The sequence below is a fragment of the Neophocaena asiaeorientalis genome, unplaced genomic scaffold, assembly GCF_003031525.2.
Source record: "Neophocaena asiaeorientalis asiaeorientalis breed wild unplaced genomic scaffold, Neophocaena_asiaeorientalis_V1.1 scaffold798, whole genome shotgun sequence".
Lineage (NCBI taxonomy): Eukaryota > Metazoa > Chordata > Mammalia > Artiodactyla > Phocoenidae > Neophocaena > Neophocaena asiaeorientalis.
Window position 1 is genome coordinate 2,108,638 of NW_020173042.1, and position 15,521 is coordinate 2,124,158.

Genomic DNA, 15,521 nt, shown 5'->3' on the forward strand with positions numbered 1-15,521 from the left:
GTAACTTGTAAAAATTATACAAATAGTGTTTGTTTATTGTTGAATAATTTTCAAATCCAGAGAAGCGCAAAGAATAAACCCCAAAAGTCAGCTATAATTTCAAATGTTAACGTATGTAATACCACTCTTTTGGGGTGCACATTTCCAAACATTTTTCTATGCGCTTATATATAATTTCTTACAAGAAGGAGATCATAACAGTACATACTGTTTGTAATCTACTTGTTTCAAGTAACAACATTTTAGAAACACATTTCCCTGTCAATTTTTTTAATACTCCACAACAGTGATTTTTTTTCACCTGAGGGCACAGACTGTATCAGAATCTCCAAGAGAGCATGTATGGTTTAGAAGATCATAATTTTATATTTACAAAACAAAACAAGAAAGCTATTGTTTTGTTATACAACCTACAGAATATAACACACACACACAAAAGGAATCTTATGGGCTGGTAGGATGTTTCTCTGAGATCTTCAGGGCTTTGTTGTATTGCCCATCAGCCTCCTACATCTGGGCATAACAACATGAGGAGGTGACAATTATGATTATTATGTCAACAAATGGGAGCATGGTTTAAAAAAAAATTGGGAAATGAGGTGTCTCAATTGACGAGTTCTCCATTTAACCAGTTATTCCTTATTGTTGGGCTTAACTTTTAAAAGGCAGATTTTCACACAATCTGATCTACAGGCTTCCTGTTACTAATTCTCAGACCATCATACCACTACTTACCTAAAGTATGGAGCACGCTATTGCTGTTTAAGACTTTCTCACATACCCAGCATGGAGCAGCAGGGCAGGCTAAAATGATGAAAGTGGGAGACCTCATTGGGGAAGGCCACGCAAGGATGTGCCTTGCAGGACAGTGCTCCTAATGGATGACCTATTCCCAGAGCTCTTCCATTCACTCACCTTGTGTCAAAGCAACTGAGGCAGAGGCTGGCACGTAGCTCAAGCCTACCCACAACTGTCCTCTCAAAGGAGCTCTTTAGACAGAAACCATGATCCATTCCTTCATCAAACAATGAAAAAAGTAAACATGCTTGTCTGTACTTTGTACAAATTGGCCCTTTAAAATGTTCTCACATGTTTTATATATACAGTCTTTACGGAGGCAAAATATTTGTTTATGCAGTATAATCAAGGGAGTTGTCTTTTCAGCTGTTATAACCAAAATTAGAGAAAAGGAAGAGTTCTTGATGTGATTCATTTTTGTTATTTAACATTATGCATTCCCATGGGATGCTTTGTTCAAGTAGAAGCTGTTTGGCCCAACCCCAAGGGACACTGTGAAGTTGTGTCTTGTCATTTTCCAGAGGTGGAAATACATGACCTGAAGGGTCTATTACTCTTCCACAATGTTAATTGGGCATTTCTCCAAGGATAATTTCAACCTTGAGATTCTAAGATCCTGTATTTTTAATATTCAACCCTAAGATTCCTCATTTCTAATATTCATTACTAAATAGAAGAACAAACTGAAGTAATTGTAGCCAGAGGAAAATCTATTAAGATAATTTAGATCTTTTGCAAAGATTCCAAGGAACTTTTGCAGGTCTTTCACACTTTAAGAAAGTTGTTATGTAGAAAGAGAGTGATTCTCCTCTCCTCTCGTTTCTCTCTGCGTTCCCATTTAGATAACATGTCTGCCGACCCCGTGGCATGGTTTCACTTTTTCTCCACTATTTGCCTGATACTGCAAATACTGTAGTTGAAGTGCATCTGGTGTTGTAATGGAAAACAGAATAAATCTATTTTTATATTCCGAGTTCATAGCATGTAGAATATAGACTTGTCGTTTGGCACTTCTTTCCTCATTAGAGAGGTCTTGTCTGAAGTCATACCAAGCTGGCATTGAAAGAATCTGCTAGAAAGGAAACAATGTGCTGTAGAACAGAGAGAAAGAAACGGTGTCTGGGGGATGACGTATAGTCTGGGCGGAAACAGTCTGTGGCCACCAGGAGATAGTCTGCTTTCCTTCTGACAGGCTTGTTCACAGCTCTCAGCAGCAGGCATGCACCTTCCAAAGGCTTATCCTTTTCTCCTTGGGTCTTTGGCTTTTACTCATGACGTGTCCCCATAAGCATGGCCATCCATAGCTCAGTCATTTATAAATTACAGTTAATTAATTGACGGGTATGTTGTCTCCTTATAAGCTTCAGCGTGGTCCATGTTAACACCTATGAGCTGTTTTCCAATTCAAGCTGTTTTAGCACCCAGTGGTATTACCTCCTTTGGCCCTCAAATCCCACACTCCATTCGCCTTGAACTCTCCATAGCCAGGTATCTCAATGAACATCACCTGAAACCAGCCCCATAAATCACCCCGGTCCTCCACCAAGCACATTTCCTCCAATGAATGTTTTTCATTTTGCTGCACAACCTGACCTTGGTCAAGAGAAAAGCTGCTTCTACATCCATTGCCTCCTCGGTCCATTCTCCTCTCCATCTCAGGAGAATCCTTAGGCATCCAGTTTCGAGGTTTCTCTCCTGCAGCTTCAGCATTTCCTTTTATCACAAATATTCTGTCCTCACAGTCACCATCTGGGACTTTCATTTATTCTTCCAAACTGGCACTCTCTGTCCAGCACACAAGTCCCCACTGATTCCAAACATGGGGGTATTTGAACCCTGACTACATGTCCCTTACTGAGGACAGGTGCTGTTTCAAGCCACATGTCCTTTTGGAAAGCTTTTTGTCTTTTTCCTTTTTGAATCATATAGGTCCATTGATATTCAAGAAGTTATTCTCAGAAGGTAGTTAAATGCATGGAGAAAACTAAAATTAGAAAGGCTTTGCATTTTAAAGACAGCTCTCTGTTTTCTCATGGCCAATGGTAACTCACTTTTGCTTCCTTTTCTCTGTGGATGCCTTTGTTTGTGAAGTTATTTTTTTAACTATAACAAAAAGCTTAAAGGCAAAAATACATAAAGAGAAATACTTCTCATACTCACTAGGTTATCAACATACGAGAGATTTAAAAATGAGTTCATAGCATTGATTGTTAAGCTCCAGGCATTTCCTTGAAGAACTTCCAAAAGACTTCAAATAAATTTTCTCCTTGCCAATGTTCATCTTCAGATGTGTTTAACACTGAGATTTTGGATGTGAATATGCATATTGGCTCTAAAACTTTCCATACCCACAAACTAAGACTATAGTAGAGAAAAATAGGATTTTTAAAAAATGTCCTGCATACTATGAAAAGCAGTACAGCACCGTTAGAAAAACAGAAGCTCAATGCTTAGTTATAACTGGATGTTTGCATCTTACAGACTCAATTTCCTTATCTAGGCAGTGAAGGTGAGCTTGGAAGTTGGACTTCATTTTTGTACATCTTTCAGTCTGAACACTGTTGGACTTGATTACATGCCTCAAAAGCAAAGTGATTATTTTTGCAGAGAATTAGACCAACTGCAAACTTGGAAGGACCACAGCTCACACAAAATTTCACACAATTGTTTTGAGGGTCCCCCAAAACAACCCTCGTTTTCAATGATTCTCTGAAAGGACTCACAGAGCTCATCAAAGGCTGCTCTACTCGTGGTTATGGTTATGACAAGGAAAGAATGCAGATTAGAATCAGACAAGAGAAAGAGCACAGAGGGCAGAGACCAGGAGAAGCCCCAGGTACCAAGCCCCCAGGTGTGCGCTTCCCATAGAGTCATGGACACCTTACTCTCCCAGAACTGATTGTGCCAGTATGCATGGGGTACTGCCAACCAGGGCCGCTCCCCTGAGCCTCAGTGTTCAGGGTCTTTATTCAGGCTCCTTTATTTAGGAATGGTCCACTGTCCATGTGGCCAACCTTGGTTTCCAGCCCCTCCAGGGACTGAACTGTGTGATCCAAACCCCTACCCTACATCACATCATTGGTCTAGCTGGGGTGGTCAGCCCCTACCCCAAATACTGTTTGATGAGGTTCCTACCCCAAATACTATCTGGTAAGGCCAGCCTCCACCCTAAATCACATTGTTAGAGTACCTGGCATGACCCAAGGCCCCCAGGCACACAGAGACACCCCAACCCGGCATAACACTCCAAGGCTTTAGATATTATCTACCCAAAGCCAAGGGCAAAGTCCAGCCCCCTCCTTGGACAAGGTTAAACTCTTCACTACACAGTTTGAAAATCTCTTGATGACAAGGAAGCAAAAGATTCCTAGGGCCTTCCTACTAGAATGAAACTTGGCCACCCTAGTGTTTAAAGTAGTATTCCATGTAAATTGATACAGCCACTATGGAGAACAGTATGGATGGAGGTTCCTTAAAAAACTAAAAACAGAGCTACCATACGACCCAGCAATCCTGCTACTGGGCATATACCCTGAGAAAACCATAATTCAAAAAGAGTCATGTACCACAGTGTTCATTGCAGCTCTGTTTACAATAGCCAGGACATGGAAGCAACCTAAGTGTCCATCAACAGATGAATGGATAAAGAAGATGTGGCACATACGTACAATGAATATTACTCAGCCATAAAAAGAAATGAAATTGAGTTTTTTGTAGTGAGGTAGATGGACCTAGAGTCACACAGAGTGAAGTAAGTCAGAAAGAGAAAAACAGATACCGTATGCTAACACATATATTTGGAATCTATGAAAAAAAAATAGTCATGAAGAACCTAGGGGCAAGACAGCAATAAAGACGCAGACCTACTAGAGAATGGACTTGAGGATACGGGGAGGGGGAAGGGTAAGCTGGGACAAAGTGAGAGAGTGGCATGGACATAAGTACACCACCAAACGTAAGGTAGATAGCTAGTGGGAATTAGCTGCATAACACAGGGAGATCAGCTCGGGGCTTTGTGACCACCTGGAGGGGTGGGATAGGGAGGGTGGGAGGCAGGGAGACACAAGAGGGAAGAGATATGGCGATATATATATATGTATAACTGATTCACCTTGTTATAAAGCAGAAACTAACACACCATTGTAAAGCAATTACACTCCAATAAAGATGTTAAAAAATAAAATAAATAGTATTCCAGGACCGCTTGTATCAGTCACCTGGCATTAGCAAAATACAAACTCCACAGTCCTGCCCCAACTTAGTAAGAGGAGCCTTGAAATGTGCATTTTAAGCATGTTTCTTTAGCAGTTTCTTACGCAGGCCAAAATTTAAGAAATGTAATTTTGATTCAAGGTCTTTGTTCCCAAGAGTAGAGTGAAAATAGCATGAGATGTAGAAATGGCAGAAAATTCTGCTTCTGGCTCCACTACTGGGTTTATCTTGGACAAGTCTTTGTTCCTCAAATGTTATAGGTTTGGGAACAACATTTGGCACAGTTTGTTTCAAACAGACATGACTCATGTATCAAGTTCCCAGACTGAGGAATATACATTAAGTTACTGTATGCCCTCAGGGAAGATGCTTATAGAATATAAGATGGCATTCCTTATATATGCTTGTGTCTCAAGTTATGGTTTGCATTAGGGAGATGCGTGGATTTCTTTTTTTCAGAGTATCTAGATAATTGTTTGGCCTCCATGGCAGGAGTGTTCCTATTCATTCATTCATTCATTTATTCATAAATTGTTGAGTGCTTACTCTGTGTCAAGCATTGTTCTAGGCACTGAACAAAAACTGAACAAAATGGAAAATACCTCTGCTTTAATGAGTCCAGGAGCACATATATATTGTGCTAGATGGCGATACGTGCTATGTAGATCCAAAAAAATTAGGATAAAGGGGCAAAGGCAGCTAAAGGGGGTGGGGGGTTGCTATTTAACATAGAAGGTTTAGGGAAGGAATTTCTAATATGAGGGCTGTGTGCAGAGGGATAGAAAAGCAGCCGTAGAGTTATTTGGGTAAAGGGACCAGTAAGTGCTTAGGCGCTGAGTCGAGAGCAGTTTCACAATGTAGTGAAAGAGAAAGCCTTAAGGTGATGGGGTTAAAGAAAGACTGAGAGGAACAGACACAGACACAGAGCACGCAGGCAGCTCCTTCAAGGAATTTGCAACAACAGGGAGCAAAGAAATGGGATGTGAAGGCAAGAGAAGGATTTTGTAGTGGAGGTGGTGGCTGTTAGCATTAGAGGTAGGTCCACACGGTCACGTGGAATGTTTCAGTAGAGGACAAATTATAGATACTGTAGAAGGGGAGGGCGAATTGCTGGAGGGATGTCCTGGAACAGATAAGAAGGGATGGCACCCAGTGTGCAGTGGAGCGCCTGGCCTTGGACAGTATCATAGGTGGTCTCTTTACTTCTTCTTCCTGTTTCTCACCTCTCTGATCCCCATAATGACCTCATTTTCAGCCTACCTGTGTCTTCTCATACCCTTTCCTGTTGTCTAAATTCTTTTGTCTCCTAATGGACGCTTAGCCCTTCCTTCATGAAAAAGAAAGCAGAAAATTCATAACATCCCCCACTCGTAGAGTGAGGCTAAAATATCTGCTCTGCCTATTACCAGTTTTGTTGTATGGATCAAATGAGATTTGGTGCAGAATAGCCCTTTGGAAGCTATCCATCCTTGAACTTCACTGTAGAATGCAAGAAACAAATCATCATCAAAACTGCAACCGTGTTAGCTGGTCTTCTCGGTGTGCTCACTTTGTGTACCTTCCCTTGTGTTTTTACCTATTCTATGTTGAATGGCCAATTTTTTCTGCTGCTTCCAACTGATGCTTTGAGTCTAATGTCTGAATGTTATCTCACCTGCTGGGAAAACCCAGAGTCCAAAAGCCTACTATTCTGGTCAGTTGTTAAATTCGTCTCTCAGGACATTAAGCCTGGAGTGATTTGTTTCCGAAAACTCATGGTTAGAATGAGAGTGAATAGTGCCACCTGCTGGAATTACACTTGAAGGAGGGGAGGGGGAAAAAAAATATATATATGTATATATATATCCAGAGCTGCCCATGGTTCTGTCCCATTCATTGCTTTGTCACTCAAACGAAGTCATGATCCAGATGTGATCAAAGATGATCTCTGCCATCATGCTTGTTTCTAACGCCCATATGCCACCTTGTGCATTTCTCTTCTAATATCTCTCTTTTCTCCCTGTAGTGATCCAATATCTACCACTACTAGTGAGACCAGCTCTATTTCATTTATTATTTCTCTTAGAATCTCTTGGAAATTAGTTCATAGAGTGTTCGCATTTGAAGGGAACTTAGAGCTCATCAGTGTTTTCAGACACATTTTGGACATAGAAACTCTTGAGAAACTATAGATGTAGTCCTCCTTTCAGACACCAATAAACAGAGCCCAAAAGGTGACAAAGCAAAGTGAAGACTAGAACTCATAAATACTGATTGCTAAACCGTTCTCTATATCAGTTAAGATGCTTTTAGCTGCAAGAAAGGTGGCTTTAGCAATAAGGGATATCTCACATAAGAAGTCTTGAAGTGGCTCCAGGAATAATTCAGGGGCTGAACAATGTCTGCTAAGCCCCAGGTTCATCCCATTTCCCTCCCTGTTCTCCTCAGTGTGTCTGACTCCACCAACACTACAAACCACATCTCCTCCCAAGACCAAGGAGCAAAAGGGGATGACTATCTCTTCTCTTACCAATTAATTAATTTTCCTTCCAAAGACTCCCCCTCATGTCTTACTGGCCAGAAGGAAATGATATATCCCATCTTAAGTGGGTTGCTGGCAGAGAGCTCAGAATTCTCATGTTTGACTTAGACAAATCCAGATACACCCTCTGGGCCTGGTGTAGGGTCATCCATACCTGAAGCATAAAGTTGTATGGAAGCACATAGTTTCCTGGGCAAAATCAGGTCGGCTCACAAGGAAAAGGGTGGGGGATTGTCTAGCTGTCGGGCAGGATTCTCCATGGGTCTCTCCCATTTCTGCTTGTCTTCTGAACAAGAGGCATTGTCAGCTTTGTTCGTACCTTTTAAAGGATGTGTGTATAGCAAACAGTCTCGGAGGATAGAATGCCTTCCTCCAGAACAGAGAGTAGATTTGTTTCCTGACCAGGATAATAAAGCCAATGTCTCTCCCCAGGACAAAAGTTAAGCAGGTTTGCTAGCAGCCCTTTTGAAACTTCGGGATTTCCTAAAGTCAGGGCTCCTTGGCTGTGATGCAAACTCACTGCATAGGCAGCATCCACCTGAGCTGCTCCACGTGGCCCCCATGGGACCCTGGGGACCAAAGAAACCAAGGAGGACTGACGCTCATGCCGCCTGCTGCGCCATGAAGAACGCAGTGCATTGTCTCTGACCCACGAGTCTCCTGTCTTCTGCCAGCATCTACAAAACGATGGCAGGCTAACTTGTGAGTTTGCAAGAAAGATGCTTCCCAGTTCCTGACACTAAGAGAAAGGCAACCATTCGTGTGTGCTACAGTGTTCTTTCTAATGAGCCATGCTAGAAACATCCAATCTTCAAATACTTATTTCTGAAAATAAGAATAGTTTCGATATGTCAGAAATTCCTTTTCTACAGTCAGAAACAGGGCAACACTTCAGTCTCCTGGAGACACACATTAAGAGGATGGTGTCGCTGGCTCTCGTGTCTTTTACTCTGCCTCCCTTTCATTCGCTTGCTGACTCTCTCTGTAATTATCTCTTTTAAAATGTCAGCTCCTCTCACCCAGAAACGGAGAGCAATCATCCACAAAGTGAACTTCAGAAGCTTTTAAAACACACTTGCCGTTTGGCTGGGAGATAGGATTTCTCAAAGGCAATGTCAGGGAAGCTGACATAGAATAAATGGGAAAAAGGAACCCTTTCCCTCACTCTCAGGCGGGGCCTCAGGAAGCACCAGAAGGGAAGTGGGATGGGCTGAAATTGTGGACATTACTTCAACGGAGCCTGGAGGGAGGCTCTTGGAGGAGGATTCTGCTCTCAGGGGCCCGCGGCCTTGAGTCCCTCTTCCTGCACCCAGTTGGGGAGAGGACTGAGCTACAGCAGGTCCTCGAGACCTTCTTTCCTTCTCTAGAGGGAAGTGTTGATGTTAAGGAACAGGGGATCTAGTGCGACAAGCAGAGAAGGAAGTATGGATATTTCCTGGTAACTGCTGGTCCTCAGAGTTTCTCCAAATAGTGACAACTTAAAGACCTGAACAGGGGCTTCCCTGGTGGCGCAGTGGTTGAGAGTCCGCCTGCTGATGCAGGGGACGCGGGTTCGTGCCCCGGTCCGGGAAGATCCCACATGCCGCGGAGCGGCTGGGCCCGTGAGCCATGGCCGCTGAGCCTGCGCGTCCGGAGCCTGTGCTCCGCAACGGGAGAGGCCACAGCAGTGAGAGGTCCGCGTACCGCAAAAAAAGACCTGAACAAAAATTCGTTAGAGCAGGAAGAGAGGAAATTAGAGGAGCATTAATCCCTCTGAGTCAAATTTTAGAGTTAAACTCAATTTATCCCTAAATCGTATTTCCCTGATGGCTGTTGATGCCTTTGAAGCAAAACCAGCTTTCCTTCTTAGCTCAGGAAGTCTTGTTCTCTGGCTATTCTGATAACTTACATTTTAAAATGCATCTGCTAAGACACAGCACTGCAAGGACAGAACAAATGCAACCTTAAAAACCGAGGTTACGTTTTCCCCATTGACCATGCCAGAAATTCAGGGAAAGGTCATTCAGTTCATGAGTCATGTGATCATCGACCCATATTCTGATCATACTTCTGCAGAAACCTTGGTGAAGGTCACCGGCCTCCATCAGGTCACAGTGACCCTGGAAGGCAGGAGCTCCCAATTTAGAGAAGAAATTTCACCAGAGCACGTGTGGCGTCACCACAGGTGTTAAAATTAAAGTTCCCTTTCTAACGACATAAAGGAACCAGATTCCTTGGTACAACTAGGTTGATGAAATTGAGTTCTGCGTCTAATGTCCCTGGAGCTCAATAAAGTTAATGCAGCTTTCAGAGGGGCCTGACCCAGAGGTGGGGAACAGGCTAGGTCTTGAGGGAATCTGGCCCACTGCGGTTTTTAAATCAGAAGTTTGATTGCTTGCAACATCATTTCAAAGCGGTACCAGTCCAGAGAAGCTGAATTTTTCATTAGCCTGGGGAAAAAAATGACAGATATTTAATTAAACTGCTTGGAGATTAGTCAGAGGCTCATTTATAGACAGAGGAGCTGAATCTCTTTATAAGCAAAGTTGGAAGATCCAGTGGTGTGCCTCATCTTTCCTGTCAAAAGAATTCACCAAGCTAAGGAGCTGGGACCCGCATGCCACTACCTCTCCTGCCAATCGCAGGAAACATGCACACTTAAAAAAACATATTTATAAAGCACTAGGTAGTCACTGAGGAACTTGAAACCTAAAACGTGTTGTGAGAAAGCTACTGACAATTTGAGTTACCAAAGCAACCTCCTAGTCCATTTTTCCATTGTTGAAAGGTGATTTATTAAAGGAGTTTGATTGGGAGCAGATCTATAAAAAAAAAAAAAAAAAAAAAGAAGAAGAAGAATGATTTGTGATTAGTGCTGGAGGGTAGGTTATGAGAAGGACCTGACATCCCAGATGGCGAACATCCAAGGTGTGCAACAAATGGTTCAAGAAAGGGTTTTTTCTGCAGGACTCTGGAGCTGCCCTTTGCCCAGCCCCAGAGGTTCGGGAAAGATGTGGGTCATCCTCATTGCATGCACAATTCACAGCTCCCTAACTTTCCATAGGAACTTTAAGGATTAAATCAAGGAAATAAAGTTCTGTGAATACCCCCAAAGCAGTAGCTCTCAACTCTAGCTATATATTAATATTTTCCAGGAAGCTTTTAAAAAATACCAGTGCCTACCCAACTGAGTGGGAATCCGTAGGGGCGGAGCTGGTGTGTTTCGTAAAGCTCCCAGGTAACGCTTGGTGCAGCCAGAGCTACAGGTCACGCCCTAAGAGCTACTGAAGAGTCAGGGTGTGTGTAGAGCCAAAAGGTCTCAGGCTCTGAAACCTGAGAAGCCTGGTTCCCATCCTGACTCCACTACTCACTAAATCTAAGGTGCTCGACATGTGCTTAAGTGCGCCAGCCTTCAGTTCCTTATCTGGAAAGAGTCAATGATGGTAACTTCCTGATAAAGTAAACCAATGTATACCTGACCCCCAATCCAAGTTTATTTTCCTTTCCCTGGTTATTAATGGTTAACAATAGGTTCATGTTTTATCCCTCTTCAAAGGATTTCGCCTTGGACCTTTGTAGCAAGTGACTAGCTTAGATTCCTTTTCTCTCCGTGCTTTGTTTTACCTCTAGAATTCACCGCTGTTTGGCATCTGGGAAAGAAATACTCACGTGCCTTTCATGCTTTGTGCTCCTCCAGCTGCCACAGAAGTGTCCTTTTCATTTGATGTCGGAAACGGGCCAGTGGAGATCGTGGTGAGGTCACCCTCGCCTCTCAACGATGACCAGTGGCACCGGGTCACCGCAGAGAGGAATGTCAAACAGGCCAGCCTGCAGGTGGACAGGCTGCCCCAGCAGACCCGCAAGGCCCCAACGGAAGGCCACACCCGCCTGGAGCTCTACAGCCAGCTGTTTGTCGGTGAGTGATGGGACAGCAAGAGTGACTTCTCTGTTGCTTGAAACAACTTCCACCTTGGGAAAAAAATAAAACTGCCTACGTAGGGTTCTGATAGAGATTCTTCCAAAAGTAAGTGTTTTTGCCTCTTGTGGTCTCCTCTGAAACAGAATGGAACAATGAAGAGGACCCAGGAACCCTAAATCTGGTTCTACCCTCCGCTTTCTGTTGTGTTTTCTTTTTGGCCACATTGCACGACACGTGAGATCTTAGTTCCCCGACAAGGGATCGAACCCATGTCTCCTGCGTTGGAAGTGCAGAGTCTTAACCACTGGACCACCAGGGAAGTCCCTACTGTCTGCGTTCTGGAGCCCACAATCCTCATCTACAAAATGAGAGGGTGGGCTAGGACATCTCTGAGGTCTCTGATCTATGCAGTTTTAGGTTTATGGTTTTACAACTGCATAAAATTCCTTAATGATTTAGAGCACTTGTAAATGTGCAAAAGGAAGGATGGAAGAAGGGGAGGGAGGGAGGGAAGAGAAGGAATGGGCTCCCTAAGTTCAGGGTTGCTTGAAATGATAAGTAGAAATCCACTCCTTTCTCTACCTAGCCTCAAGGTTCTAGGCAGAGAAAGACTTAGACTTCTCCTTACATAACATCTTTCCACAGAGGAAAGAGATCAACACTGAGAAGAAATTGAAACAGAGCAAAAAGTAAATCATCCTTTGCAATAAGTAGATCTAGCCCCACATTCTGGTCTTTGCTCATGACATGTCCTAGCTGAACCTAACATTACGTTCAATCAATACTCGTTTCCATGGCTTGTGAGATTTTAACTTTTGTCTTCCAGAATACTAATATTTTAGGAAATTAGCTATTTTTCTTCTGTTGAATGAAAAGAAAGCAAGTTTGAAGGACTTGGTGGCTGTCTTGCCACCTTAGACCTCCCCTCTAGGTGTGTGTGTGTTAATTGGTCTCAGACCCAGCAAAAGCAGACATGACCTTCCACCTGGGCTCCACCCACTGGAGGTCAGAGTCCCGATGGTGTCTTTCATAATTATGGCAGGATGTTTTAAGAACATTAGAAAGTCATGAAAAGACAGGTAAAATTTGATGTCCACTCCTTTGGTGAAATGTGGGCAAATTGTTAACGTAGTCGGTTAGCTTTGGAAGTAAGACTGACTTGATAACAAGCCACATCAGCCAGACGCCCTGAAGGTTACAGATTTTGAAAGAAAGTACTGACTGCTCCAACCCAACCAGAACTCAGTCCCTTCCAAATCCTCCCCTCAAGTTATAGTTCTCAAAATTACACATTATTTTTAAATTACTTTTTTATCGAAGTACAGTTGATTTACAATGTTGTGTTCCTGGTGCACAGCAAAGTGAGTCAGTTATACATATATATATTCTTTTCCATTATGGTTTATCACAGGATATTGAATATAGTTCCCTGCGCTATACAGTAGCACCTTGTTGTTTATCCATTCTATATATAATAGTTTGCATCTGCTAATCCCAAACTCCCAATCCAACCCTCCCCCACCCCCTGCCCCCTTGGCAACCACAAGTGTGTTCTCTATGTCTGTGAGTCTGTTTCTGTTTCATAGATAAGTGCATTTGTGTCATATTTTAGATTCCACATATAAGTGATACCATACAGTATTTGTCTTTCTCTTTCTGACCTACTTTGCTAAGTATGATAATCTCTACGTCCGTCCATGTAGCCGCAAATGGCACTATTTCATTCTTTTTTTATGGCTGAGTAATACTCCATGGTATATATATTCCACATCTTCTTTATCCATTCATCTGTTGCTGGACATTTAGGTTGCTTCCCTGTCAAGGCTGTTGTAAATAGTGCTGCTATGAACATAGGGGTGCATGTATCTTTTTTTTTGGCCGTGTTGGGTCTTCATTGCCGCACGCAGGCTTTCTCTAGTTGCGGCGAGCAAGGGCTACTCTTCATTGCGGTGTGCAGGCTTCTCATTGTGGTGGCTTCTCTTGTTGCAGAGCACGGGCTCTAGGTGCAGGCTTCCGTAGTTGTGGTGCATGGGCTCAGTAGTTGTGGCTCATGGACCCTAGAGCGCAGGCTCAGCAGTTGTGGCACACAGGCTTAGTCGCTCCCCCGCATGTGGGATCTTCCCGGACCAGGGCTCGAACCCGTGTCCCCTGCATTGGCGGGCGGATTCTTAACCACTGTGCCACCAGGGAAGTCCTGCATGTATCTTTTTGAATTATAGTTTTGTCCCGATATATGTCCAGGAGTGGGATTGCTGGATTGTATGGCAACTCTATTTTTAGTCTTTTGAGAAACCTCCATACTGTTCTCCATGGTGGCTGTACCAATTTACATTCCCACCTACAGTGTAGGAGGGTTCCCTTTTCTCCACAGCCTCTACAGCATTTGTTATTTGTAGACTTTTTAATTATCTTTATCAAACATCAGGTCCACTGATTCCTGCCAAAAGCTGTGAAAAAAATTCCCCTTTATCAACACCTCTTACCCAGATCACCTAGGACAAGTTTCTTCCTAAATTCTGTTCTCCCAGGCATGCTGGTTAGATGCTACTTGGTTTTCATTATGACAGGTGACCCTAATTGACCCAATTTCTCACTTTTCTGAGATCTCCCTGGATGCAGAGATCCGATTTTACTTTTATCCCTTTCTGTCTACTGACTGCAGTGGTCTCCAAGAGTCTTAGAGACCAAGTAAAGCTGTAACATGAAAAAAGGTAGGGGGAGGCATTTATTATGGTCTTGGAAAGAATTTTGATTCATGTAAACAAGATGACCTGGGAACAGCTTAATAAAAGAGAAGAGGAGAGGGCTGTGGTCAGAGTCCGACAGAACACTTAAATCTAAGGGAGAGGCAGGAAGAGTAGCATCTCAGGAAGAAGAATGAAGAGGAATGAAAAGAACAAGCAAGGAAAAACCAGGAGACAGGCTGTCACAGGAGGAGAGAGTTTCATGAAACTGCTTATCATTGACAAATAATATCAAGTCCCATGTGTAAAATAGAGCTAAGAAAATGTTCTTTCAATTTAGTAATTATGAAACCACTGTTGACTTTGGAGAGAGAAAAGTTTCAGAACAGTGGGCTGATATGATGAGTCAGCAGCTTCCTTTCACTTGATGAAAAAGAGTGAGTCTCCTGTGCCACTTTCTCATTTCCTGTTATCTGAGATGTGGACGTGAGGCACATCTCCCGGACACAAGCTATTTGAGACAGTATGAGAAATATTGGTCTGCAATAGAAGTCTACCCCAGGGGAAGTGGGGAGGGGCTTGTTTCCAGAAAACAACAAATTCAACAGCTCTGAAGTCCTGGAGCCAGTTATCCCAAGACTATTCGATAGGGATTCAGGCAACCGGGAAGTTGTTCTCAGTTCAGCTCTAATAACAAGTGTTACCACTTTTCCTCTTTGAGTCCCTTTTTCCATCAAATAAAGGAATTAGATTAGTTGGTCTCCAAACTTCCTTCCAACTTCAGCCATTTAGGATTGTGTGTTTAGAAGTGGTTTGAAAAGTTCTGAGTTGCCAAGTGATTACTCATAACACCATGGTCTTGAATCCCACCTCTGCCACTTAGCATCTGAGGGACCACTGACAAGTTACCTAATATATCTGTCAAGTAGGGATACAGTCCCTACGTCTCAGGAGGAGATGAGCTAGTCCATGCTAAGCGCTCCATATAGTATGTGGCACAGAGCCAGTACTCATTAAATAGGAGGTATTTCTTTACCTTTTCCTTTACCTTTTATTCCCTTAGCTTTCTTCTTGCTCCATGTAATATTCACCCTCTGCTACAGAACTCACTTCCCTATAGAACTCACTTCTAACTGGCTTGTTTCTTCCTTCCCAAAATACTGACCTGAAATGGGATCACTTCACCCCACCAGCCCTGAAGGAAAGGTCATGTGCTACATGGCCCTCGACATCCAAGTCACTCCACAGTCACTCCACACACCTGCCATGGTGACCACAGAGCAGCAAGCGAGGGTCCAGGAATTTTCTCACCAAGAAAGGAAGTGAGCATCCCTCTGAAAACACCACCCAGCATCCCTTTTTACAGAGGAGACTTGGGGCAGAGCTGCCCGAGAGCTCCATCTGGGTT

At 43.2% G+C, this 15,521-nt stretch overlaps 1 protein-coding gene across 1 annotated transcript in view; it reads left to right on the top strand.

Moving 5' to 3' along the window:
- CNTNAP2 (contactin associated protein 2) overlaps positions 1 to 15,521 on the top strand; it is a 2,003,631-nt gene that overhangs the window by 1,755,602 nt on the left and 232,508 nt on the right. The window contains exon 18 of the mRNA XM_024742848.1: positions 11,208 to 11,426. Coding sequence (XP_024598616.1) covers positions 11,208 to 11,426 — 219 coding nt within the window. The remainder of the gene's footprint in view (positions 1 to 11,207; positions 11,427 to 15,521) is intronic.